This window comes from Oxyura jamaicensis, chromosome 5 (assembly GCF_011077185.1).
Source record: "Oxyura jamaicensis isolate SHBP4307 breed ruddy duck chromosome 5, BPBGC_Ojam_1.0, whole genome shotgun sequence".
NCBI classification, from domain to species: domain Eukaryota; kingdom Metazoa; phylum Chordata; class Aves; order Anseriformes; family Anatidae; genus Oxyura; species Oxyura jamaicensis.
The window spans coordinates 30,395,778-30,422,006 of NC_048897.1; the positions used below are offsets into that span (position 1 = coordinate 30,395,778).

Genomic DNA, 26,229 nt, shown 5'->3' on the forward strand with positions numbered 1-26,229 from the left:
CTGGATTTATATTAGATATGCCTAGGTTGTCAGTGAAAACGTCGTGATTTTGATTGTGGAGAGGTATTTTACTATTTCCTTTCCTTGCCAGTAGGACAGCCCTTGTCTGCTTTCCCTAGTTTCTTGTCATTCCTGGTGACCCAGACCCTGGGACAAAATCAGTATCCCGTCTAGGAAGTATCAGTACTAAAACGAGTATCCTGTTTAGGAAGCATCTCAATCCTTCCTTGTCAGTGAAGTTGCATCATGTGTCCTTGCTCTGGTTTAACCTTTGCTGTTCACTAGTTCTGAATGCTGAGTGGCTACAGTATGGACATCTGCTGTTTCTAAGAGCCATCTATGCATTTTTTTTTCTTTACTCCTCAGCTCCCCTAATTCAGGAGAAGAGGAATTAAGAGTTCCATTACATTAATTAGGAATATTATTAGGAATTCCCCTAATGAAATCCATAAATAACTTCAATTCTTTTTTCAGCGGAAGTATCTACTGACTTTGTATCTGGCTGAGGCATACTTTAACTGTGTCGTGTTTTGCTGTGGTAGAAGGTGTGGTAGAGCATGTGTGTTTATATGGCTGGGAGGTGGATATAGGTGAAAGAAGCTATAACCTTACCGACAAGTGTGTGCCTAGTGGTATAGCTTCAGAGGCTGAGGTGAGGTGAGCTCAGATGGAACCTGGAATGATCACATCTTGATAAATAAATGTTTGCCAAGAACTTTAAAACTGCCAAATTTTGAGTTAAGTCTGTATTGCAGTTATGGGAACAGCTCTTTGAGGTGTTTTACACTTGAGCATTGCTTTCTTGTTGCTGGTACTTCAAAAGTACGTTCTGGGACTTAGAGCAAAGGGAATGGTAGGCAGGATCCTATCAGAGTACTCTAATGCTGTCTTCCCATATATCCTCAGGGCCAGAGCCAGTGCTGCTCTTTGCCAATCGAATTGATATCCGACAAGTGTTGCCTCATCGCTCAGAGTATACGCTGCTCCTGAACAACTTGGAAAATGCCATTGCCCTTGACTTCCACCACAGCAAGGAGCTGGTGTTCTGGTCTGATGTCACTCTGGATCGCATAATGAGGGCCAATCTGAATGGTAGCAATGTGGAAGAAGTGGTTTCCACAGGGCTGGAGAGCCCAGGTGCGTCACCACAAAAAAGACAAAGGCCTGGGCGCTATCTGTGGTGTGAGAATAGGGATGGGTGAGTGGAGAAAAGTGGGTACCCAGAGTTCAGAATGGAGTGCATCTCCCTGAGCAAGGGGATGGGTTGGATGGAATGGGTGTGAGATCATCGTCTCCCTGGAATTCATCTCGTCTGACAGAGTAGAAGACAGGAGGACTGAATTGGGCCTTTCCTGAGGCTAAAAGGGAAAGGGAACTATTTTTCTGAGCATAGTGTGCTCCTGGTTTCACTCTGTGCTTAATTCTCCCCTGGAGACAGGTGGACTTGCTATTGACTGGATCCATGATAAACTATACTGGACTGACTCTGGGACATCTCGAATTGAAGTAGCAAATTTGGATGGCACTCACAGGAAGGTGCTTTTGTGGCAGAACCTGGAGAAGCCCCGTGCAATTGCCCTTCATCCTATGGAGGGGTGAGTAAGAACTTGAGGTCTCAGGGGGCATTCCCTGCAAGTGCTTCTGGGTGAACAGTAAAAACCCTATTCTTGGTCACTAAGGGTGCCTTTGGGCTCAAGCCATTTGTTTGATACCAGCAGCTTGGGAAACCTTGTGGTGCTGAGGGCTTTCAGACTCTTAATCTTATTCTGGAGCCTCCAGATTTCAACAGCTTGAAAGTTCTTGTTGCTACCTTGCTGGCTATTGCTTCTCCCATGGCTGTGCCCCAGGTCTCACGTTTGAGGTCACAGGATCAATATTGTTTTGCCCTGATAGGAAGTGATGCTGCGTGCATTATGTGGGACATTAGTTTTCTAACTCATTTCTCCCTGCCTCCTCCAGCACTATCTACTGGACTGACTGGGGCAACACTCCCCGCATTGAATATTCCAACATGGATGGCTCTAATCGGCGCATCATTGCGGATACGCACCTCTTCTGGCCCAACGGATTGACCATCGACTATGCAGGGCATCGGATGTACTGGGTGGATGCCAAACACCACGTCATTGAGAGGGCTGACCTCGACGGGCGGAATAGGAAAGCTGTTATTAGCCAAGGTGAATAACGGGGCTGGGTACAGAGAATGCTCTCTGCTGTAAAGAAGAGTGGTATAATGCTGACCTGACTTTCAGAGCCACCTGCTTGTAGGTGAATTCTGTTAGCTTTTTCACTGTGGGATGAATTTTGTCACTGCTATGAGATGGGTTCTGCTACACGGACATTAATGGACAGGAAGTGTCTGTCATGTTAGTGTAAGGTGGATTTGATCAGGTTGACTGTGGAAATGCCTATGGGGTGGTGCTATGAGTTCCCTTGCCTCTCTGCTTGCCTGACTCCTGTTGAAAATAATAAAATCCCTTTATTGGACATCCATTACAGGCCTCCCACACCCATTTGCTATCACCGTGTTTGAGGACAGTTTGTACTGGACAGACTGGCACACCAAAAGCATCAATAGTGCCAACAAATTCACAGGCAAGAACCAGGAGATCATCCGGAATAAACTCCACTTCCCTATGGACATCCACACACTGCATCCTCAGCGCCAGCCAGCAGGTAACTGCAGAGGGAGTAGAGACTTATTTGAGACTCTAGAAGATCTGCTGCCACCCACTCTGTAAAGCAGGGAGACGGCAAGTTTGAACCCAGGATACTGACGTCCTCCACTTCTGTCCAGAGCTGCCACAGCACCTGCTCCATCCAGCAGTTCAGTTTAGGTCCCCCAGCAGCATAAGGCAGTGCTAAGCGTTACCTCAGCTCCCCCTGCTGACACTTGGCAGTGAATGCTTGTCAGTGAGAAATAAGTTGTGGTTTGTGTATATGTAAGAGCTACTGGGGGGAAGAAGGGGATGGGAGGGAGGTGCAGGAATCATAAGTGGGCACTAGTAATGACCGACACCTCCCTTATTTCTTTTAAATTACTGTAATCTGCTTGGCAAGTGGATTGATTTAAAAGCTTTTTTTTTTTTTTCAGATTATCCCCTACAAGTGGAGTTAGTGCTTTAGTTTATTGCCTTATTCTCAATTAACTTCAGTGTAGATAAGTCAAGTTATGTTATCCATGTGGGACTTTGTACCCTGGCTGGTATTTTTCCTTTTTTCTTTTACTCTTTGCTTTATGTGTGGTTGTTTTTGTCTTTGGCTACTTGAGCAGGGAGAAACCGTTGTGGGGCCAACAATGGGGGCTGTACGCATCTCTGCCTGCCGAGCAGCAAGGATTACACCTGTGCCTGCCCCACTGGCTTCCGCAAGACCAGCAGCCATGCCTGTGCCCAGAGTAAGTGAGGTGGGACCACAGCCTGTGTGTCCAGATGTTTGTTGGGTGGCAGAGGGTTGGCAGTGGGAGTAAGCAGCAGAAGTTGCTTCCAAGGGGATGCAGTTGGATGGACGGAGTAGTATGAAGGGCCCTGCTGGAGAATACCTCACCTTCTTGATGCATTCCCCTGTTCTGCATTCCCACTCCCCTTGCTAGGCTGGATGGGTGGGGATGCAGAGAAATTCCATCCTTCAGTCGTTAATCCAGGGCTGCTATCGGTGCCATGCTGTCTGTCACAGCTGACTGTTTCCCTAGAGCTCCCATAGCTGTGTCACTGACGAACAAAAAAATCAGCTTTGCTGACTGCCAGAGTTTCTCTTAGTTTGCAGCCAGATGGGAGAATCAGGCCAACTGTTGTCCTAGATTCTCGAGAGATGGCATAGTTATTTCATTTGGAGAGATGTCTGTGCCATTCTTTGAAGAACATGGTTGAATTTATTCGCTTTGCGTACGTTACCCTCAGGAGACAGCTCTCTACTGCTATGCTCCCCCCTGCTCCCAGTCCCCAGTAAAGTGATTTTTTTTGCTACCAATAAAATCCTGGGCTGTGACCTGCCAGTGATAGATGATGTAAGGTTAAGTTTGGATATAGCAGGGAATTGTCTGTGTCTATCACTGTGTTGTTGAACTTAGAGAAATTAAAAGAAGACCTTTCGACCTTTGATCAGGTCTTGACAAGTTCCTGCTTTTTGCCCGAAGGATGGACATCCGTCGGATCAGCTTTGACACAGATGACCTGTCAGATGATGTCATCCCCCTTGCTGATGTGCGCAGCGCTGTGGCTTTGGACTGGGACTCCAAAGACGACTATGTCTACTGGACAGACGTTAGCACCGACTCAATCAGCCGAGCGAAATGGGATGGATCAAGCCAGGAGGTACAGCGTTAACTATGTGTGGAGACCATCTAGCCAGGAGACTCCTGGAATATCAGTTTTAAATCTACTGGGATCTATGGCTTCCTAAGGAGCTGTAGTTCACGTTGGATTTAATGTTCTTTAATTTGCGTGGTTCTGACTTGGATGAGCCCTAAGATCATTTAACACTTCGTACACGAGTTTGGTATATGTTCCTGTTTTTCTGGAAGACCCTGAAGTGGGACACGAAGCACATTGATTTACTAGCTGTGGTTAATTCCTCTGTTGTAGCCCTAAAATCTGAAAGGAAAAAGTATTAATTCTTTCAGTTATGTACTACATTTGTAACAAGAGCCACAGTCCTTGGGACTTCTGTGTGCCCTTAATGAAGAGAACAAAATTCAAGGTTTTGGAATAGTATTTTGAACAGACATGAAAAATAGATGTTTCTTCAAATATAAGACTTATTTGAACTTGTAAGCCCTTAGTGCTCTCAATGGCATTGTTCTCCTTGGGCTTTTGCCTTTTGAGAGTTACTTTGTCTGAGAATGAGTAGTGCATTGGGCCAGTGCTTTTCCTCTAAGGTCTAATCACATTAATTTTTTTATTATTATTTTTGTTTAGGTTGTGGTGGATACCAGCCTGGAAAGTCCAGCTGGACTGGCAATTGACTGGGTTACCAACAAACTATACTGGACTGATGCAGGTACTGGGCTCCTCTGCTTTATGTAGGCTTAAGCCTTCCTTATTAGTAATGAAAACTGAATAACAACTAGGTGGTTCTGACTCATTCCAAAGTGTGTCTGGCAAAAAAAAAAAGTCTAGCCAAACAAACAAACAAACAAAAAAAAAACACCACCACGTGAGATGAAATTCACTTTAACAAAGTGGGAACTGAGGTGGTATCTTTAGTTTAATTCTCTTTGCAGTGTCCCCGGTGCTAATTCTGTAGAAAGGTTTATAGCAGAAATCAAGCCCCACTGTTGTCTTGCTGCAGAGCTGTTGGTTGTATGTGTTCACATATGTTCCAGCAGTGTATCTTGGGGTGCAGCAGGTAGGATTTGGAGGTTGTTCCCTGCCAGAGAGTCATAGTTCAGAGAGATGTAAGAAAGGTGATTCCTTTCCAGCTGTTCTCTTATGCCTGTGTAGATGTCTTGGGGGCTTAGAAAAGTGCATAAGACTCTGCACCAGTCACAGCCATGGAAGTGGCATGAGAGATCTTATGGAGGGGGATACTTTGAGCCATGCTTGTTACGTATCTTCTAGGTATGAAGAGAGATGGAGGGAGGGGAAGAGAGCGTTGCTATATGGATGTTTCTTGCCTTACCTATTGTGATTCCAGAAGTGTGTGTCTAATTCTCTCTCTCAATATTTGTAGGAACAGATCGGATAGAGGTCTCCAACACAGACGGGACTATGAGGACTGTTCTGATCTGGGAGAACCTAGACAGACCTAGAGATATCGTGGTGGACCCTGTTGGAGGGTGAGAGATTTTCTTGTGGGATGACATGGCAATTGTTCTGTGTCTAAAGATGTTCAGGTGCTTTCGTTCTGTGCGAATGTTTCTCCATGATGCCTTTGTTCTATGTCCTGCCGAAGTATGAAATTAGAGACCTGATTTGGATGCTACCACTAATATCCAAACAAAATAAGTAGGGGTAACTACCTGTCACGCTCTAGAGCTTTTGCAGGAGCTGGCTGCTGTTCTAATTTGTCTATTCTTGGGACCTAATGACTGAAGATCTGTTAGAGAAATGTTGTGAATAAGATCTATTTGTTTCATATCTGTGTTGAATTTCTATTCAAACTCTGCTTATCAACCGGAGTTGAATCAGAAAGACCTCCACGGGTAGATTAGTGCTGATCTTAAGCAAGATGTAATGCTGATGATCTCTTGGCTTCAAAGCATTGTCAGTGGGAATATTGAGGGATCAACTGCACCAAAGCAAACCTGAGTAGAATAACAGAAAAAAAATAGTTTTAATTAGAGGTTTTGCTTCTGAATTACAAGACTGTGGAGCTAGGGATTGGATAGATAGAAAGAAGAATGCTATTCTTTCCTTGAGTGGATTACTGGAAGACCATTTCAGCAAGAGTATAAAGGACTAGTGGTGGAGACTGGTAAATAACTGGTTATTTATTAGACCTTGAACTTTTTCCTCCATGTGTTAATAAGGCCAGTACATGGACAATGAAGAGGATATCAATTTGGGTATGATTTTAGGCACAATACAGAAACCCAAGACTGGACATGAGTACAATGTTAGTCTAATGCTGCTTACTTCTGGCTTCTGAAGGCACCAGGCTCTTTTGCGTCTCACTACAGGCACTGCCTGGCTGTAATAGCAGTGGAGGAGTGCAGGCATTTACTTCTGTCTTGGCCTTACGTTCAGGTTCATGTACTGGACTGACTGGGGAGCCAACCCAAAAATTGAGCGTGCTGGTATGGATGCCTCAAACCGCTTGGTGATCATTTCTTCCAACCTGACGTGGCCTAATGGCTTGGCCATTGACTATGAGTCACAACGCTTGTACTGGGCAGATGCGGGCATGAAGACCATTGAGTATGCCAGTCTGGATGGCAGCAACAGGAAGGTAAGGAGATTGTCTTTAAGGAGGGAATCTGGGAGCCTGAGGTGCAAGTCCTAAAGCACCAAGTGCTAAGAGGCCCTGCCTCTCTTTCCAGTTGAAAGTGAAATAACCAAATCAAGACATGCTAAGCTGCTTTCACTGGAAGAGAAGAGCTCCCTTTCAGTTACAAACTGTCTATGAGGAAGCCTCTGTTTGAGGGTTCATGTTGCCTCATCTGCTCATGCTGTGACTCTATATTATGATGAGAGAAGGAGGCAAGAGGAGCCCTTAGTGACATCTTAGTAATGGTTTTCTTAGTGACATCTTAGTAATATTTTTTTTTGGGGGGTGCTGGGGGTGATCTGCCCAGGTGCTGATTGGGAGCAATCTGCCTCACCCCTTTGGACTTACTCTTTATGGCGAGAGAATCTACTGGACAGACTGGCAGGCCAAAAGCATCCAGAGCGCAGATAGAAGGACTGGGCAGGCTCGTGAAACACTGCAGGACAATCTGGAGAATCTTATGGATATTCATGTTTTCCACCGGCACAGGCCACAAGGTACAGAGTTCACCCAAAGCCACACTGAGCTGAGAGCTTGCTCAGGCTCTGCTGTGTGGAACAGCTCTCCTGCAAGGAGCTAGTCTGTCAGCCCTCAATGCCTTAAGTCTGGATGGAATATGAGAGCATGAAAATAACCCTGGGGCTGACACTTAAGGGCATTCTAGAATACATTTCTATAGCTATTCCACCCCCCGTTTGTACTCATTCTACTGGCTTACGGATTCATGTCATCTTTCCTGTAGTACGTACACCATGTGAAGTTAACAATGGAGGCTGCAGTCACCTGTGCCTTCTGGCACCTCTTCCAAAAGGTTACAGCTGTACCTGTCCTACTGGCATCAATCTACAGTCTGATGGCAAGACCTGCTCTCATGGTGAGTCTCCTCTGCAGGATCTTCATTGTAACTGGACCATAACTACATTCTGCTCCCACCTTGTTACAGAACAAAGTTCACTTCATGCACTTACCTGCTTTGCCCCCCTTGAAAAGCCCATTTACTGCCTGTACCCTCACTGTGAGAGGGAAATACCGAAGAAACCTGTCAATAACTGGATTGATGCAGAATAAATTGTTCTTGAAATTGCACTGGGCTAACTAAACCGGCTCTCACATTTTCCTCATACTTTTGCTCTAACTTATTTTTAACTACAAGGTGCTATATCCTTCAGTAGATCTGTACACACTCCTTCTATTGACTCTTTTTTTGGGGATTGTGAAAGGCTCTTGGCTTCAGGCCATGGTCCAGATGTCCAGACAGGCCTCGAATATCTCCAGAGAAGGAGACTCCACAACCTCTACATTCACTTGGACATCTTAACAGGAAAACTGACTCCTAATTCCTGTTCCCCATGTGGTACCAGAAGTAACTCTTCCATGAGTGCACTCATTTTCAACTTGGAAGTACTGAGTGCTGTGGAAAGATTCTTAAAAGCTCTTGTACCGTGACTCCCCATAAGCAGAGATCTGTCTCAGACTTCACCTTTTCCACTGAAGTGGGTTTTGGCTCCAGAATGCTCAATAAATTAGGCCTTGCAGTTGGCTGGACTTGTTTCTCACTGATACCTGTCCATTTTCAACTCTCTGCAGGAATGACCAGCTTTCTGATCTTTGCCAGAAGGACTGACATCCGTATGGTCTCTCTGGATATTCCCTACTTTGCAGATGTTGTTGTCTCAGTCAATGTCACCATGAAAAACACCATTGCAATTGGAGTGGATCCTCGTGAAGGTTTGAACTTCATAATGTATCAAACTGCCTGTTTGAGAGGCAATAAGTGACTTCAGTATCTAAATGTCTGAATAAAGACCTGGGTGCAGATTTTACTGTCATAGATTGTGAATTTGGGTAGATGTTTTTTTCTAGTATATGCTTCAAATGTTCCTTTCACATCAGGAAAGGAATATCTACGTGAGAACAGACAGCCCCAACTAAGTGGTAAAAGCTGTCTGCTATTTTGAGAGAGGTTCCTGTCCATTTTGGATTTAAGAAAGCTTTCCTCCTGCTGAATTCTGTTACAGCAGGAGAGCTGAGACTCTGGCTATTGGCTTATACTAAAATCTGAGGCTGTGCTTGATGTAAACCTACTGCTGTGTAGTAAGATAGATGATATGATTGCTGTCCTCTGGGGCATTGTGAGAAGTAAGATGTGGGATTCTACTACTAGCTGATAACGTGTCATATATTCTCTGACCTTATGTGTGGGTCACTGTTAGAACAGTGGAGAACTCCCCAGAGCCAGTGTTTCCACACCTTTTGGGGAGGACTGGAACAAGAAAACTTGTAATATTCGATTGCTCTAGCTGAACAGTCTTGTGCTGCTGTTATTCCTGTGCAGTCAAATCGGTCTTGAATGGCCTAGCTGGTAGTCAGAGACCTGGATCTGATTGATAAGGATTTTGGTGATTTATTTTAATTTCTCTTCTTCCACCCAGGAAAGGTTTACTGGTCAGACAGCACACTGCGGAAGATCAGCCGGGCTGCCCTTGATGGCTCCAAATTTGAAGATATCATCACCACAGGTAAGAGGTCCTGGGAGCCTCTTGTCTCTGTGCAGTGTGAAAAGAGAGATTCTCTGATCCTCCTGGTGGAATAATCTTTAAATTTTTGGTGGAAGGGCAGACAAAGCATAAAGCAACTCCCTAGTGAGTTGCAAAAAAACAACATTGGAAGTTCCTGAGTAAGCTGAGAGGATGAGCAGTGACTGATACACCTTAGTGTTTTCTCAGGTCTGTTGACTACGGATGGGCTGGCTGTGGATGCTATTGGCAGGAAGATATATTGGACAGATACAGGAACAAATCGTATTGAAGTGGGCAACCTTGATGGCTCCATGAGGAAAGTCTTGGTCTGGCAGAATCTGGACAGCCCACGGGCAATAGCCTTATACCACGAGATGGGGTTAGTGTTGTCAAGAGGGCTATCTAGGTGCTGGAACACAGCTTCTGATATCTATTTCCATAATACTTACTGCTTTTCTCTAGGTACATGTACTGGACAGACTGGGGAGAGAATGCCAAGCTGGAACGCTCTGGAATGGATGGCTCAGGACGTGTGGTGTTGATCAGCAACAACCTGGGCTGGCCTAACGGACTGGCAGTGGATAAGGCTGGGTCCCAGCTGCTCTGGGCTGATGCGCACACTGAGGTCTGTTTCTATTTAGTGTTGTTTGGCATTGGGTCTTTAGTAGATCCTGGAGGCTATTTTAAAGCTCTTGAACAAGCTGTTGAAAGAACAAGGGGAACATAAGTTTTTCTGAGAGCTTGGGCTGTGTGGAGGGTGGACTTGAATAATATCACTTAGGCTCTGGTTCCCACTTGATATAGTCACTGTTAGCAAGAGGGGTCAGTGTGAGTGTTTTGCTAAGGTGATTGCTTCTTTCTTCAGCGTATTGAGGCTGCAGATCTCAATGGTGCTAACCGCCGCACCCTGCTGTCCCCAGTGCAACACCCCTATGGCCTCACTTTGCTGGACTCTTACATCTATTGGACCGACTGGCAAACTCGCAGCATTCACAGGGCTGACAAGGACACTGGTGCCAATGTCATCTTGGTGAGGGCAAACCTGCCTGGCCTCATGGACATACAAGCTGTTGACAGGGCACGGCCCCTGGGTGAGTTGCTAGGCTGTTCCCAAATGAGTGTGTCTGACTGTGGTGACTAGGGGAACCCTTGGGAGCTGTCATTGAAAGGAGTCCTTTGAGAAAGCACAAGTGATAGAAATAGAGCACCAGAATCAGCTTTTCTTATTCCCTTTTGTGTAACTTTTTTTATAATTTCCCCTGTTTATCCAGCTCCATAGGTCTGTTATTTATTTTTTACTGCATGCCTTTTGACCGTTCACCTCATTTCCTTCATTGGATTGCACTGACAGCCTCATTATCACACACATCAGAGCCATTTTCTTAGGAAGACTGAATGAGTCATGCAATATTAGACTTCACCTGAGTCTTCTGGCAATGGGCAGTCTCTTTTTTAAAAAAATAAAAATAAATCTCCAAAAGGCAATCATTCCTCTTAAGCTAGTTGCTGAAACCTTGTTTCAAGTTCCAGTCATTTTTTGCCCAACCATCACAAGCTTCTTCTTCCCACTTGCCACTTTGCTCTACAAACCTGTTCTTCGTTAACAACTCTTAATATATCATCCATTCTGTGCCAAAGTGGGATTCCTTATGTTACCTTTTGGGGATCCTGTATGTCATCTTGTCTCCTTGCTCCTCAGTGTGAGTTGTTGCTTTGTGTTGTCCCTTCATTTCAGTGGAATTTCCCCAGTACGTACTTCTACAGAAAACTCTGTGCTGCTTCTCTGTCGCTACTAAGAGCAGAGCATTGCTCTTGACAGTACAACTTAACAGTATAACTTGAAGCTAACCAAAACTCTAGCCATCATCTCCCTGTTACATTCCCTCCACTCCCTGCACTTTCAGGTCTTATCCCCTCCTAATAAATGTATGCTGGCTTTTCAATAAAGAAAAAATGTTGGAACTGAAGATATGACCCTAATATGTCAGACACTTACAGCAGACTTCTCTGATGCCTTTGTTTATTTGCCACTGTGTGCAGCTAACTTGAAACAGAAGCTTCTTTGTCAGCCTGGCCTCTGGTGCATTGTCACGCTGCTTCCCCACAGGGTGGGATCTTTCAGTCAGCATTATTTTTTTGCAGCTATAATAAATCTAAGCTGCAGTTCTGTGAATCTATCAGCATTTGTATGATCCTTCTTCCATGGGAAAACTACGATTAGCAAGGAATAAAGGTCGGGATTTTGCTCCTGTGCTCCCCACTACTTCTGTGCCTTTCTGTTCTCCTTGCCCAACCATTAATTTTAAAGGGAGGCAATCTCTGTGTGCAGGGCCGTAGATTCCCAGTAAGGCTACAGTTAGGATGAACTCAGCTGCTAGCAAGTTGTGCATGTGTGTAGACTTTAAAAATAAAGCTTTGTTCTCTGGGACCACATTGGTCCTTAAACTGTGCTTTCTCTACTTCTAAAGGCTTTAATAAATGTGGATTTCGTAATGGTGGCTGCTCCCACCTTTGCTTGCCTCACCCCACTGGCTTTTCCTGTGCCTGCCCCACTGGCATCCAGCTGAAGCGAGATGAGCAGACGTGTGACTCTTCTCCAGAGACCTACCTACTTTTCTCTAGCCGTGCTTCCATCCGTCGTATCTCACTGGACACCAGTGACCATACAGATGTGCACATCCCTGTCCCCGAGCTGAACAATGTCATTTCTCTGGACTATGACAGTGTGGATGGCAAGATTTACTACACAGATGTTTTTCTTGACGTCATCAGGTGGGTGCTAGTGATCTGCTTGGCCAGTGCCCAGGTCACCCAGCTGTGTGTGCTACCTGTGCCACAGTGAGCTGTGTGGAGTGTGCCAGAAAGCAGATGTCAATACACCACTATTCACACCTTCTCTGTAGCCTGCAGCATCATGTGTTTTGCTGAAGTAAATGCTAACGATGTCTTTAACCTGCTGGAGATTATGGGGAGAAAAGAGATTTGGGAGGAAGCAGCATGAAGTAATCCTGTTGTTGGGGGGACCTTCTTGTGTGATCCCTGTCAGGAGCTACCCGTTCCTCACTGCCATTTGTTACTGATTTCCTTTCAGACGGTCTGATCTGAATGGCAGCAACATGGAAACTGTTATTGGTCAGGGTCTGAAGACTACAGATGGCCTGGCAGTGGACTGGGTCGCAAGGAACCTCTACTGGACAGACACGGGACGCAATACTGTAGAAGTTGCTAGGCTGGATGGCAGCTCCAGGAAAGTGCTGATCAATAACAGCCTGGATGAGCCCCGAGCCATTGCTGTCTTTCCCAAGAAGGGGTAGGTATGGGGTATTGGTGGGACAGGGAGAAGGGCTGTACAGAGCCTGGAGGAGGATGTGGGTGGAAGAACAGATGTGCTGTGTGCATGGCTAGATACCAGCAAGGGACTGACTGACAGAGGAAATCACGCAGACAGTGGCTGTGAAGGTTGGGCAGATAGTTGGGAGAGGCAAACTGCAGACCACATGAGCCTTTCTGAAACTGAACAGTGCAGTTTACTGAAAGTTTTAGTTGAATTAGGCTGAACAAAATATTCTTTTCTTCTTGCATTTGTTTCTTGTCTCATTAGGTACCTCTTCTGGACAGATTGGGGTCACATTGCTAAAATTGAACGGGCCAACTTGGATGGTTCTGAACGTAAAATCCTGATCAACACGGACCTAGGATGGCCAAACGGATTGACCTTGGATTATGACACAAGGAGGTCAGTGAAATGATTTCTTGCACCTTTATAGAATTAAGGGATATAATGAATTTTCTTTAACTGTCTTAGCTTAGTTTCTTGAAGTGTTTTGATTGGTCCAATCCATCTTGGCTAGCAAATGACTAGAAAGTAAAGAGGGATTATATTGCTGGAAGCTCACCTCTTTCCCTGTTCCTCCAGGATTTACTGGGTGGATGCACATCTTGATCGCATAGAGAGTTGTGATCTCAATGGGAAGCTACGACAAGTGTTGGTCAGCCAGGTGTCACATCCCTTTGCTCTGACCCAGGTAAGAAAATTTACCCCAACATACCTTTCTCCCTGTGGTGTTTTTTGGACAGTAAAGCTTGGGGACAGGCAATTATTATAGTCTGGGGGAAAACAAAATGGATATGGGGTAGTACTTTACTCTTCTGTGTAGTTAACAAAGAAAGTTTGTCTGAACTCCTCTGGGCTGTAGACAGTCATTTTCTTTATGATAAGAAGGGGTTGAAAAGGCCTTTCTTTAGGGCCTTCTGCCACTAGGACATGTTTTTGATTGGTATCCGGTGTCTATGTGTCTAAACAAGCTAATTGCTGTGAGTTTTTTCCTTCTTGCTATCTCCCTGAGCAGCAGGACAGATGGATATACTGGACTGACTGGCAAACCAAATCTATCCAGAGAGTGGACAAATACTCTGGACGGAACAAAGAGACAGTCCTGGCCAATGTTGAGGGGCTAATGGATATCATTGTGGTTTCTCCTCAAAGACAAACAGGTAAATAGGAGGGCCTTCTCTCAGGCAAATGTTAATTGGAGTCGAAAGGAAATCTAGAACACTGTGCTACTATAGACGTCAAGTGAGGTTGACATCCTTCCTTGGATGCAGACTATTAATGTATCTTCCCTGGGCACGTTCTTTGCCTGTGACATTTCAGCCAAGTATATCTTGCCTGTGTTCTCTTACAGCTTTGATCAGCAAATGTCAGTTTCTGTATTATTCATCTGACATTGTGTTAAAACAGAATGTAAGCTTGTTTTTTTTATCTGTGCATCTGTGTTGACTGGGCTCCTGTCTACTGATTTCCAGTGCCTTCCTTTCAAGACTGCCCTAATCTTACCAACATCTGGCTATTGTCATCGCTTTCTTAGCAGTCAGATATAGGGCATGTACCAGAGCATACTAATTTGCTGAATTTCTAGGAAGTATCTCTGGATGAGCAGGAAAGAAATGTTGCTCTGAGCTCCTACCTGGTCATCTGCAACAGATTTTAAAATTGCTTGTTCCTTCCAGGTACTAATGCTTGTGGAGTGAACAATGGAGGCTGCACTCACCTCTGCTTTGCCAGGGCTTCTGACTTTGTCTGTGCATGTCCAGATGAACCAGATGGGCGGCCCTGTTCTACTGGTGAGTTTTGTGAGCATCACTTGCGTAGTAGCTTCTATATGTGAGCCACTGCCACTACTTAGGTGTTGATCGTTTATTTGTCTATGGCAACCAGAGCATCTGAAGTTCTCTAGTGCAAAAATGTTTGCAACACCTTGTACGTGGAAGTAAGACAACTGTGAACAGAACTTTCTTCTGTCCTTTCTGCTTGACAGGCTGGGTTTGGGATGGCAATCACATTTCAGAAACTATAGCTTACCAGACTTGTTCATCTGTCCCACAAAGTTGGGGTCCTCTTTATTTTTCTGTATCGTTCTAGTTCCTGGTGTGGTGCCCCCTGGACCTGAAACAACCAGAGTAAGTGAGAGAAGTCAACCACCACCCGGCAGAATGGGTACCTCAACAACCAAACCTCTCACATCTCTGGAAGCAGTGGAAGGAAAGTAAGTACTCTTGTTCTGTTGGAGTTAGGGTGTGAAAGTCACTGTTTGTGCAAGATCCAACATGCAAGCCCTCTCTGGCTGTCTTCATCCAAATATACATCTCCTTAGCCAAAAGGGGCTATTCCAGCTCTAGACTTTACAGACATAAAGACATAATGAAGTGTTAAAATCCTCCTGAGCTCAAGTGCTCCTTTGATTTATTTCTCAAGTCCTACTTTTAAGAACTTAATTCTGAGAAGAGACAGGAATTTGTTGCTTTAGTTCACTCTGACACATCAGACCCAACCCAGGCAACTGAGGAAATTATTTTGCTGGGTAATATATGGCTGTAAATATACCAGGCAAAACTTTTGGCTTTGTTGAATGCAATGTATCGGACAGAAAGATCTCTATGCTGAATCTAGGAAGTTTTCTTCTGCTTCAGCATTGTGATTTTTAGCACTGTGATTTTTGTTTCAGCATCTACGCTGAAAATGTTCTGATCTAGTGAAATACACATATGAGGTCCTCTCTCCTCTGGATGCAGGAGGGGTACTAGAGAGGACAACGGAGGGCTCCTGTTGTTGAGTTGGAAATGGAAGGGATTTCAGTGCTAGCCTGTTCCATCCTGTCTTTTGATACTTTTGGCATTACTTTCAGTAACAGGATACTAACTGTCCTTCTGTCGTTCAGCTGCTCCGACAAAGATGCTATACGAGGCTTGTGTACCCATGCCAATGAGGCAGTGCTGGCAACAGTGGGTGAGTTCGTTTTCTTTGCTCTCCTCCACCAGTGGTGTTCTTCCAGATGTGTACAGAGGATTCCAATACATAACATTTGAAACTAAAACTTTTGAAACTCGATCCTTAATTCCTCAAATGCTTTCTGAGCAAAATGCATCTGAAAATAAATAAGTCATACACATTCATTAGCCTATATGGGGACTTTTCCAAACGACACCTTGGTGTGAAGAACGTTGCTGTTTTCTTCCATCTCCTACTTCATCCATTGGGCTCTCACCTTTAATGTTATCCCTCTTCACCATCCTCTTTGTGTTTAGTGGAGGATGGTTGGTTAGGTTAATGGTTTCTCACTGCACGAATAAACTGTTAGCAAGGAGGTCTAACTCATCTTTATCCAGCCCCATTACAAAGATCTTGATACTCCTGGTTTGCTGGGGCCTGCTTGGGGGGAATGGATTTGTTCATATCATGTCAAATAAAACCCTTTGCTAAACCTCCGTGTGTTGACATTTTACTTTACATACTTCTGTATTTTGTTACTGAGGTCAGAATTATCCAGTGGAAGTTAAGGAAAGTGTATAATGTACCCTTGCTGTTCTCTTTCAGGAGAAGGACTGCACGTTAGCTACATTATTGGAGGCCTTCTCAGCATCTTGTTTATTTTGCTTCTTATTGCTGCTTTCATTATATATAGGTAAGTGACCTTTTCCCCTTCTCCTGGACCATAGTAAAATCTAGCCTGTTTAAGAGCAGAAACCTCCTGAATAACACTTTGTAAACGATAATGAAGAAAGACAATTCCTTTGTTCTCATTTGTCAGCAGTGTTTGATGATTAGCAAGATTGGTCCTGTTCCTTTTTAAGTGTTGGGCGTGCACATATTTTTGAAGCAGTATTGGCTAAATTTTCTGCAGCGAGCTTAGGAGTTATGGATGGGGATGTGAGGTAATTCATATCTCAGTACATGTGTGGGCCTGTGTGCTCTGTGCCAGGTAGCTTCTCCAGTTATTGCCAGTATAGCTGCAGTGGTTACATGGCAGAGCCTTGCTGCACTGGTAGCTGGTGAGTAGAGTATACTGGTAGCTGAAGAGCCTGGTGAAACCAGTGTTCCCCCTCTCTTTGAGGGGCAGTGAAGACTGGTGGAGCTTTCCATTCACTGAACACTCAGGAACTTCAGATCCTGGCGGAAGGGTTCTTTCTCTTTTCTAACAGTTCTCTTCCTCTAGGCATAATAAGTCCAAGTTCACAGACCCTGGCCTGGGGAACCTAACCTACAGTAATCCTTCATATCGGACATCTACCCAGGAGGTGAAGATTGAAACGATCCCCAAGCCAACAATGTACAACCAGCTGTGCTATAAGAAAGAGGTAAGAGCTCCTACTAAGGATATGGAAGATGAGTTCAAGCTGCTGTTAAGTATTACAGGCCTTCGTATGTGAAAATGTTGCAACTCTGTCAGCATTTACCCTTTAGGACATTAGAGGACAGCTTCAGTAAATTACTCAGACTCCTCCAAGCAGCAGCATTTCTTCCCCAGTGAGCTGTAGTGAATTGGTCCTGTCTTTAGCTCTGTGCTTTTTCTCCACTGCCACAGTGTCTTATATTTCATTTGCATTGGATGTTGGCTGCTAAAGTACAGGAGTCAAAGGGAATTGTCTTCCCTGGGCACAGTCCTGGTTGGTGACTGTTGCCCCAGGGCTGCTTTGGGCAGTCACCAGGGGAGCAAGGCAGACAGAAAGAGTTGGGTAATGAGAATGTGGCTCTGGCTGTACACTGCATGGAAGGGGTGGGATAGGGAGAGAACTGGAACTCTTAATAAATATGGCACTTTAAAGGCCCTCCAGAGGTCCACCTTGTGTGTGGTGTGTGTGGCAGGAGGGAGAGGGTTTAATATGATGTCTTGCAGCACTTAGTTTCTCCTCTGTTTTCTCCTCAGAAGCTTTCTTATCACTCAGATAGTTTTTCATCTTCCCTCTTCTGATTTCCATCCACATCCTCACGTCAGGTATCACTATTCTATGTATGTGTTTGATCCTGCCTCCCTCACTCAGGCTGTGTTGTGTGGCTGTCCCATACTAATTCCTCTTTCTTGTTTTTTCCTTGGCTTTTACGTCTTTAAATCAGTTCTACTGTTTGCCAAGAAAGTTGAGGTCACTTTCTCTGGTGTTGGCTTTGACTACTTAGTATGTGAGATCTGAAAAATAATTTCTGTACAAGTATTTATGATAGCCTGTTAGATTACTTAGCTCCTATAGCAGGGATCATGACAAGACTTATGCAGAGAAGAGTTCCCTGGCTTTGTTTTTCAAATATACTATCTAATAGATTTCCCAAACTTTCCTGCAATTTTAGCCTTGCCTAGCAAGGATAAGAATGGATGATTTCTTTGGAAATCCACATCCTTACCACTTACTTGTGCTGCTCTTGCATGTACCCAGATGTATTCCCCTCTCACTCAACTTTGTTCCCAGGGTTTACATCAGATGTTCTAATGCTCCTTACTTGTCAGTGAGCCAAGTAAGGCAGATTTCTTTACTTTAATCTTAGTATGGTCATGCTAGCCTCCGATTTCCATCGTTTCCCTATAATCTCTATAATCTGCTTCCCGTGTATCACTGTGGAGCTCAGACTCCAACAGTAGTGTTCCAGCTGTGCTTTCCTGAGAGCTGAATCTAGAATTCCCTAACCCCACCTATTTTTACCATGAAGTCTTCTAGCTCTTTCTGCTTTCCATGTTTTGGTGGGTTTTTCTTTCTTCCTCTTCCTTCCTTTTTTTTTTTTTTTTTTTTTTTTTGCTGGTTGGTTACTTTTTGTTTAACTCCCTTTTAGGCTCAGTGTCCTTGCTCCCTGCTCCCCAGGGGTTTTATATAGTTGAATTAGGAGAGCCACCTCATGTGCGTTACCCTTCCATGATTTGAAGGCTCCTGGAGTTTGTAATGAGAGCTCTTGCAGGGAGGATTCATCGGGAAGAGGGTGAAGAACTAAGGGGAAACTTAGAATGGGCTTTGCCATTGTGACAGTGAGAGCCAGTGGCTATTTACATGGAGGGTCCAGCCTTTCATCTGCTTCACTCTTTGTGCTGGCTCTGCTTTGCTCTTTGCCTTATTTTTGCATAGATGTATTGTTTTTTCACTCATCTGTCTGCTCCTTAGACTGGTCCTGACCACAGCTACACCAAGGAGAAGATAAAGATTGTGGAGGGCATATGCCTTTTATCCAGTGACGATTCAGAGTGGGATGACCTTAAGCAAATTCGGAGCTCTCGAGGAGGGATCCTCCGGGACCACGTTTGCATGAAGACGGACACAGTCTCTATCCAGGCTAGTTCTGGTTCACTGGATGACACTGAAACTGAGCAGCTGCTTCAGGAAGAACAGTCTGAATGCAGCAGTGTTAACACAGCAGCAGCCACTCCTGAACGGCGGGGCTCACTCCCAGACACAGGCTGGAAACACCAACGCAAACCCTCCACGGAGAGCGAGGTCTAAAGTACACACTCCTTTGGAAATGATCGTACCCTCCCTAGCCTTTGCTCTGCACAAAAAAGACAGGACTGCCTGCAGGCAAGGAAGGGCACAGAGACTTGCCTCTCTTGTGAGGGGCCCAGAGACTGTGACTGCCTTTCAGCAAGGAGCTTGGGCAGCTGTGCTGTTGTGGTTGGAGGGGGAGGATGGGTGGGTTGGAACCCAGAGACCCTTTTGGCTCGTTTTCACTGTCTGTGGTTTATTTATATGTTCCCTTTTCCTGGAAGCTGCCACATTAACTTTTGCAGTGACTCCTTTGGCCTGAATCTGGTCCAGATTGTGTTCTCTGGCAACCTGCAAGTCCTGTGCCGTCCAGCTCACAGTCGATGCCCATGAAGAGAGCAGAGCTGCCTCGACACTAGCTCCTGGTCACAGAAGTTCCCCTAGTCATTCCAGCACTAGCAGCACTCTTTGAGGCTTTATGTTGTGGGGTCTCTGACTGGAGAGATGTTTTGGAATAGATGGAGTATACTCTGGGGCTCAAGGGGACAGTGACACAGCATCAGGTCACCTTTTGAGGGCATAAAGAGGGTAACCACAGTTGCCGTGACACTTCAGGAGAGCATCACTGTTTACGTTCCCATCTGCTAGTAAAAATCCTTACGGAATTCTCAGATCGGAGCACTATGTCTGTTGCTGGCAGTGGACACTGCTCCTGTTTCTCCCCTTTCCTCTTGAAAAATATTTCTGTTCCAGAAAAATAAGAGTCAGCAAGTTGCCCTTTCAAAACTGCTCCCTGTGGGTCCTGGAGTCAGAGTGCTCTACTCGAGGAAAGAATAAACTGGTATTGTTCTTAGCTCTAGAGAGCTAATGGGAGGAAATGCATCTCAGCCAGAACGAAGTTTTACTCTTGCCTTTGCATAATTGATATATATATATATATATATATATATATATATAAATATATATAAAATAAAAATAAAATTGCTAAATCCCCACCAGTTCCAATTCTGCTAGGTCCCAGTTCTCTTGGCCTTTATGACCTTTGATTACTGTAGCAAGGGAAAAAGGAATTCCTAGGGCAAGTCTCCCCCAGGGACACCCTCAATGCTAACAGTTAGGAGCTGGTTTATTACGAAGCTGAGCGCATTTGACCTAGAGTAGGAGACAATAATCATGGAGCTGCAAGGGCCATTTTAAAATAGTCTGTCAGAGAGAATAGCACTTTAAGCCCCGCTGTTCTACTAAAGAGCTCTCCTTGCTAAGTCATTTTTCCCATCAGCTGTGTGAGCTTCAGTTGTTCTCTGGCCTCCAAGGCCTTTACCCTCTAGGGGGGTAATTCTACCCTTGCAGTTACACCCCAGCAGCAGCTGGAGTTTGCACGCTCCCACGGACTGTTGCCACCTTTTCATTTTGTCCTGACTTCTCTTGTCATCTGTTTGTTCAGGCAGGAAAAAAGATTGAGAAAATGTCTCTGACACTTCTTCAAAATGAAATTTAAATCAACCCCTCAAGTCACATGAATACTATCATGGTAAAATAGTAAGTGTTAAACCAGATCCTTGGAAGCAGAACTTTCCAGTGAATAATTTCTCACGGCACGCTGTGACCTCTTTATCTCCTAGGCAGAAGCCAAGTACGTTCCCACCCATGGTGTAAAGAGAGCAAAGCATACGGTAGAGGTGCAGGGGAGGATGCATCTCCTGTGCAATATTTTTCCAGCTATTAAAAAAAGAAAAAGGAAAATCAATCCTATTCTGCTCTAACCTTGTTCATATACTAACAGTCCTGCTGCCCCTGACGACATGATGGTTGCTGGCAGGTTGGCTGTACTTTTTACACCAGAGGTAGCTTTGTGGCAAGGGGAAGGTAGCAGCTTTGCCCTGGGTAGGTGGCTTGAAACTGTTCATATTTGGCTGCCATGGGGCTGACTGGTGTGTATTCCTGTGGAAAACGAACTGGAGCGAAGGCTTGGAAATCTCCCTGTGTTAATGTGGGACTCTTCCCAACTCCCAGAGGGATTATTTTTTATTAGATTTTTATTTAATTATTTATTTGTTTGACTCCAGCATGGGAAACTTTTTTTTTTTGTTGGACAGGGACACTTTTCGATTGAGGTGTGGACTCAGCTGGGGCCTGAGAAAGGATTGCGTATCACTGACACAGACCTGGTCTGTCTAGGCTGCCTCATACAGGGACTTCAAGGGCTGAAGCACAGGCAGAAGGCTCAGTTTCAACAGAAGCCACGTGTAGGGGTCAGGGGCGTTAGAGCTGGGAGTGAGGGATGGGGGAGGAAGATTTTGACTTGTGGGAGAGCAGGAGTGTTTTTATTTATTTACTTTTCCCCGGTAGCTCTCTAAGTATGCACCAACCTCCTGAGGTGGGACAGGGGTGAAGGGAAACATCTGCCCAGACTGGCAGTTGAGGTTCAGTCAGCCTGTTGAAATAATTGCCGTCCAAGTCACAAGTGCAGAATGGAAAGGAAAACCCAGTCAGTCCTTTCAACAACTAATGGTGTTTGTGATCTGCACCTTGGTTTATTCTCTGCTGCTTCTGAGGAGGAACCTTGCATATTCAGCCTAACAACCGTTCATAACTGCTCTCTGCCCCCTTCCTGATATGAATATGGCAAAAAGGCCCCAAAACACCCCCCAGCCTCTCCTCTGCACGTGAGGTGGACAAAAATTAGTTTCTTTATCGTAAAGTATGGAGAAAACTCCAGTGAGATGCTGCCTCGAGGGTGCATCGCGTTTCCCCATTCTGGGGAAGAGAAGACCCTCATTGCACTTAGGCTGCTAAGAATGTAAAAAGGCCACTGGAGGATGATCTCTTGAGCACTGATTTACTATGTAAAAAGCAAACCTCTCTCCTGTCTGTCCTGAGCTAACATCAGTGATTTCCCTGTGTTCCTGTGTAATGGTTTTAACGTTACTCACTGGAGACATCGGATTTTCTGGAGTTATTTAACCACTGTGTTCAGTATTTTAGGGGTTGATGATAATTTAATATAAATTTAGCTTTTCTTAACCACTCTGGCTTTTGGTTGTGAATCGTGCATGTTATTTGGACTCCTTTGAAAGAGGAGCTCCCACACCTGTTTTCACAAAACCTCAACTTTGTTTCAGTTGAGAGGAACAAAAAGGTAGGAATGGACTTGGGAGGTTTCCATCATCAGAATGCCACACACACTTCCTCTGCCGCTAAGGCTTTGAATCAAGGGCCAGCTACCTCCACCCATCTTTACCTCCCTACACCTCTCACCCTGCCCCTACTTTGCCTTTTCCCTGGTACCATTTTGACGTGGTGACAGCCCAGGAGCCTGGCCTTCTTTTTTTGAGAAGTATTAGGAGGACAGTGGGCTCCAGCAGTGCCTGCCAAAGGGGAGGGGGGTTGTTTCACACCTTCCTCTGCCCCGTGGAAAACAGATCTCTGAAGAAGAGAGGAGGTTCTGGCTGCGGTGTTTTTTGATGACTGAGAGCTTAACGAAGAAGGCAAAATAATGAAGGTAATAAGTGCCTGTCTACTCCTGGTGCTAATCTTACATTCCCTTCTGTCCCTTTCTGGTGGAAAAGAAAAACACCACCACGATTTTAAGTAATTTTGCTTTATTTCTACGCAACCGCTGAGGCAGCACAGGAGGGATCACACTGAGGCCACGCACTAATACTTTACACCTCATTTTTTATTTGATGGACGTCCCTTGACTGGTGCGGGGGGCACAGGGGCAGGGGGAGACGCTGCGGGCTCCGAAGCCGCCTCCCCGGGTCCCCCCAGGGCGGTTCCCCCCGGCCCCCCTCAGCTCCCGGGGCTCTCCTCAGGGCCGGGCCGGGCCGGGCCGCGCTGGCGTCGCCGCTGCCGGATTCAAACGGCCCAATGAGGCGCGCGGCTGCGGCAGCGGGCGGGGCCGGCGCGGGCCAACGGGCGGGGAGGACACTGGGAGGTGCGGGCGGGGGGAGCGATTTCAAACGGCGCCGAGCAGCGGCCGGACACTCGCCGCACCCGACCCGCGGCGGCCAGGTGAGAGCCGCCCTCGCCGCCCCGCACCGCCGGGCCCCCGCCGCCGCCTCCCGCCGCGCTCCGCCGGGCCCGCGGAGGCCGCTGGGGCTGAGGTAGGCCCCGGCCTTACGGTAGGCCTAGCGCCCGGCCCCCCGCCCTGTCAGGGGGCCGCGGCCCCCGGAGCGGCGTTGCCGCCCCCCTGCGGGAAGGCGCCGGGCCCGCCCGCTGCCCCCGGGCTGCTGCCGCGCTGTGAGGGGACCGGGAGCGGGGGAGGCCGCGGCCTGCGCCGTGCGGGCGGCTGGGCCCTGAGGAGGCCGCGGCTGCGTCGCTTATGGCATCGCGGTGAGGAGATGCTGGGAGGTACCGGGAGGTACTGGGAGCTGCTGGCATCCCTCCTGGAAGGCGGCTGGGCTCGGCCCGCTGCTGGAGCCCCGTCAAGGAGGCGCTTTGCTGGCCTCCTCCCCCCCCCCCCCTCCCCCAGCCCTTGTTTCGTGAGGCTGCGTGCGGGGATGGCTTCCCTTCGCGAATCAGCTGGGGAAAACGTCCCCCGAGATAACTGCGGTCTCAAAGCAAAATCTGCGAACGCTTCTGCGGCTCGGGTGTTGGTCCTCTGTCCCTTGGGCCCCTCACCAGGTGCTGAGTCTTCTGTAGCCGGCAGGAGTGTGGGATCCCCCCACTCCTTGTAGGCTTCATTCTGGTTCTGAGTCACAGTCTTGTGATCCTCCTTAACGCAGGAGCTTTCACGGTGCTGGGAGGGGGTCCTCCAGAATTTGGAGTTTTCCCAGCAAGGGACCCACAGGATTGTGCAGCAGAGGCTGGGGATTGAAACTTCTGTGCAGCATAAGCCAACCTGGACTCTACTGTTTAAAATAAATAAAACAAACAAAAAACACCATCACCCAAAACACCCCAAACGCTTCTGCTACAACTTGCTGCCTGATTTTTGCTCAGTGTGGATCAGCTATCTAATTATGCTGAGGATTTCTTTTTTTTTTTTCTTTCTTTCTTTTTCTGATTCTTACATTGCATTTAGTACTAAATCCTCCAGTGCTTGTCCTAAACCACGGTACTATTACAATTTGTCCTCTGCGGGTGAGGAAGGAAGGAGCAGCTGTCAGGATGCTGGGCTGCCAGCTGTGGGAGACCTTCCTCCCTTATTACTGTTGTGTTGGAGAAGGCATTGCTCTGCACTTTCAATTAGTATGCTAATTAACGTGAAACTGTAAAGGTGCATATTTCCAAATGCTGCTAGTCTCAAATATTGAAGTATTATGAAAGGCTACTAATAGAAATCTATTGTTATTGAAACTTGGCAATAGCATCAAGCCAGAAAGAAGAGTGATGGGGTGCAAGCTGCCATTACTGATCTGACGCTCTTGCTCTCCAGGATCAGATTGGTTGGTTGAGCAGAAGTTAGTGTTTTGTTAGACTGTCCCTTACTTCAGGCTTGGCCTTCCTTAAAACTTTCATGTTCTTATCGTTTTCCTCCATTCAAAAAGTGCAGACACGCCTTTTTTCCCCTTTAGACAATTGCAATAGAGTTAAAGCTTCTAAGGTTCACCAAGAAATGGATATATCAAGGTAGTATCAACAAAAGCAGCAGTCAAGTACAGCGAGCTGGTTGTCAACAAAGTGTTGTACATAGGTTTATTGAAGGTAATTCTAAAGAATACAAAATTAGGAAAGTTATCTAGGGGACCAAAATTATTTGTGGCACCTGCACAAAAACAGATGAAACTTGGATTTTGGAGGCATGGGAGATCAGAGTCAGACTGCTTTAAATCTGTACTGATGCAAGACTTCTCATTTGGTAACTTGATATAAAAAAGTGAATGCGTGGTAATGGATGGCTATTGCTGGTTCTTGTGCACGTGTGACTTGTATCTGTGGGACTTGCTTCAGTGCTGACTCTTGTCCTTCCCCTGACGTGGGCCAGTTATGTAATCTGGGCCTGTGTTTCCAAAAAACATGGCCTGTGCCACTGTGGAGCTGCTAATCTCGTGTAGACCGTACGGTTCTGACAGACATCTTGTTCCCGTTTCATTGTCAGTTCCAAAAACCTGGCTTCTAGCTCACGTTCCGACTTGTTTTTCTCTTGTGCCTCTGTGTGTGAGGTGGTAAATTGACAGCTGAAATTCACTTGTCACGTGAGCTTTTTCAGTCAGTCTTTTTTCCTCCTTTGCTACCCTGGATAATTGTCATCTGCTGACTGCCCCACCTCTGTGCATCCCTTTGTAGGTCGGTTATGAACATCTTGAGCGGTGCATGCAATTAGGAAGTTGATCTGAATGCTTTGTGGGGTAGAAGTGATTGTCTACAAATCTTAAGTGTCTGATATGAAGATTTTGTTGTGCAGGGCGTATGACTTGAAGGACCCTTGAGAGGTGTAAATACTTGTAAACCTTGTAATTAGGATTTTCTAAGTTGGAGTCAGCGATTATCTGATTGTTTCTTTTTCCCTCTTCCCATTTCTCCTCTGTCCCATTGTTCCAGCTGGATGTGCTCTTCTGTCCCTTAACAGAAACACATTACATTATGTTGCTAATTTGTCTATAAAATATTTAATGTGTTTTGTGAAATCTCTGCTGGAGCAGGATGGGATTGAGGCCATGGCTGGTTTGGGGACAACATAGGGTATGCCTGTGGGACTCGTACAGCCGTCACTACGGTAGCTGGCGCTCTGCTGCGGGCTGTCAGTGGCCCACCGTGTACCGGTGGGTTATAAAGCCTCGTACCCGCGTGCTTAATTTAAACACCGCCTCGCACCGGGCAGCCTTGCTGTGCCTTTATTTAAAGAGTCTCCGGAGCTGAGGAATCGCGCGGTGTTCGGGGCCTGTGTCAGAGGCTGTGGGGCGCGTTCGTGCCCCGCTGCCGGAGGGCCGTGGGGGCTGGAGCCGCCGCTGATGAATCAGCTCTGCGCGGGGCCGGGCCGGCGGCGATGCTGAGGCCCAGCGCGCTCCGCCAGCCGCGGGCAGCCGCCGGGGGCCGCTCGCCCCGGGGAGCCGCCGGCCGCAGGGCCCTGGCTGCCGCCCGCCCCGCACCCCCGGAGACTCTT

The 26,229-nt window shown here is 46.3% G+C and overlaps 2 protein-coding genes across 8 annotated transcripts in view; both read left to right on the forward strand.

Annotated features, from left to right (window-relative positions):
- The window catches only part of LRP4 (LDL receptor related protein 4), a 37,889-nt gene extending 15,684 nt beyond the window's left edge, over positions 1-22,205 (forward strand). The window contains exons 12-39 of one of the 3 annotated variants that reach the window (XM_035329226.1): positions 907-1,137; positions 1,439-1,595; positions 1,960-2,177; positions 2,500-2,676; positions 3,272-3,397; positions 4,105-4,313; positions 4,917-4,998; positions 5,671-5,776; positions 6,687-6,888; positions 7,235-7,424; positions 7,670-7,801; positions 8,515-8,655; positions 9,360-9,446; positions 9,654-9,825; positions 9,909-10,071; positions 10,312-10,537; positions 11,915-12,218; positions 12,538-12,756; positions 13,048-13,182; positions 13,363-13,471; positions 13,796-13,940; positions 14,457-14,570; positions 14,869-14,992; positions 15,665-15,732; positions 16,321-16,408; positions 16,940-17,081; positions 17,651-17,719; positions 18,867-18,999. In XM_035329226.1, coding sequence (XP_035185117.1) covers positions 907-1,137; positions 1,439-1,595; positions 1,960-2,177; positions 2,500-2,676; positions 3,272-3,397; positions 4,105-4,313; positions 4,917-4,998; positions 5,671-5,776; positions 6,687-6,888; positions 7,235-7,424; positions 7,670-7,801; positions 8,515-8,655; positions 9,360-9,446; positions 9,654-9,825; positions 9,909-10,071; positions 10,312-10,537; positions 11,915-12,218; positions 12,538-12,756; positions 13,048-13,182; positions 13,363-13,471; positions 13,796-13,940; positions 14,457-14,570; positions 14,869-14,992; positions 15,665-15,732; positions 16,321-16,408; positions 16,940-17,081; positions 17,651-17,695 — 4,112 coding nt within the window. In that variant the 3' untranslated portion in view covers positions 17,696-17,719; positions 18,867-18,999. Of the gene's footprint in view, positions 1-906; positions 1,138-1,438; positions 1,596-1,959; positions 2,178-2,499; positions 2,677-3,271; positions 3,398-4,104; positions 4,314-4,916; positions 4,999-5,670; positions 5,777-6,686; positions 6,889-7,234; positions 7,425-7,669; positions 7,802-8,514; positions 8,656-9,359; positions 9,447-9,653; positions 9,826-9,908; positions 10,072-10,311; positions 10,538-11,914; positions 12,219-12,537; positions 12,757-13,047; positions 13,183-13,362; positions 13,472-13,795; positions 13,941-14,456; positions 14,571-14,868; positions 14,993-15,664; positions 15,733-16,320; positions 16,409-16,939; positions 17,082-17,650; positions 17,720-18,866 lie in introns of all 3 variants that reach the window. The other 2 variants (XM_035329224.1, XM_035329225.1) reach the window with 2 other exon arrangements.
- Positions 22,206-23,073: 868 nt separating this feature from the next.
- The window catches only part of CKAP5 (cytoskeleton associated protein 5), a 49,838-nt gene continuing 46,682 nt past the window's right edge, over positions 23,074-26,229 (forward strand). For 2 of the 5 annotated variants that reach the window (XM_035327012.1, XM_035327016.1), the window contains exon 1: positions 23,074-23,195. The gene's annotated coding sequence lies outside the window, so the exon portion shown is untranslated. Of the gene's footprint in view, positions 23,196-23,254; positions 23,288-26,229 lie in introns of those variants that run through there. The other 3 variants (XM_035327017.1, XM_035327018.1, XM_035327014.1) reach the window with 2 other exon arrangements.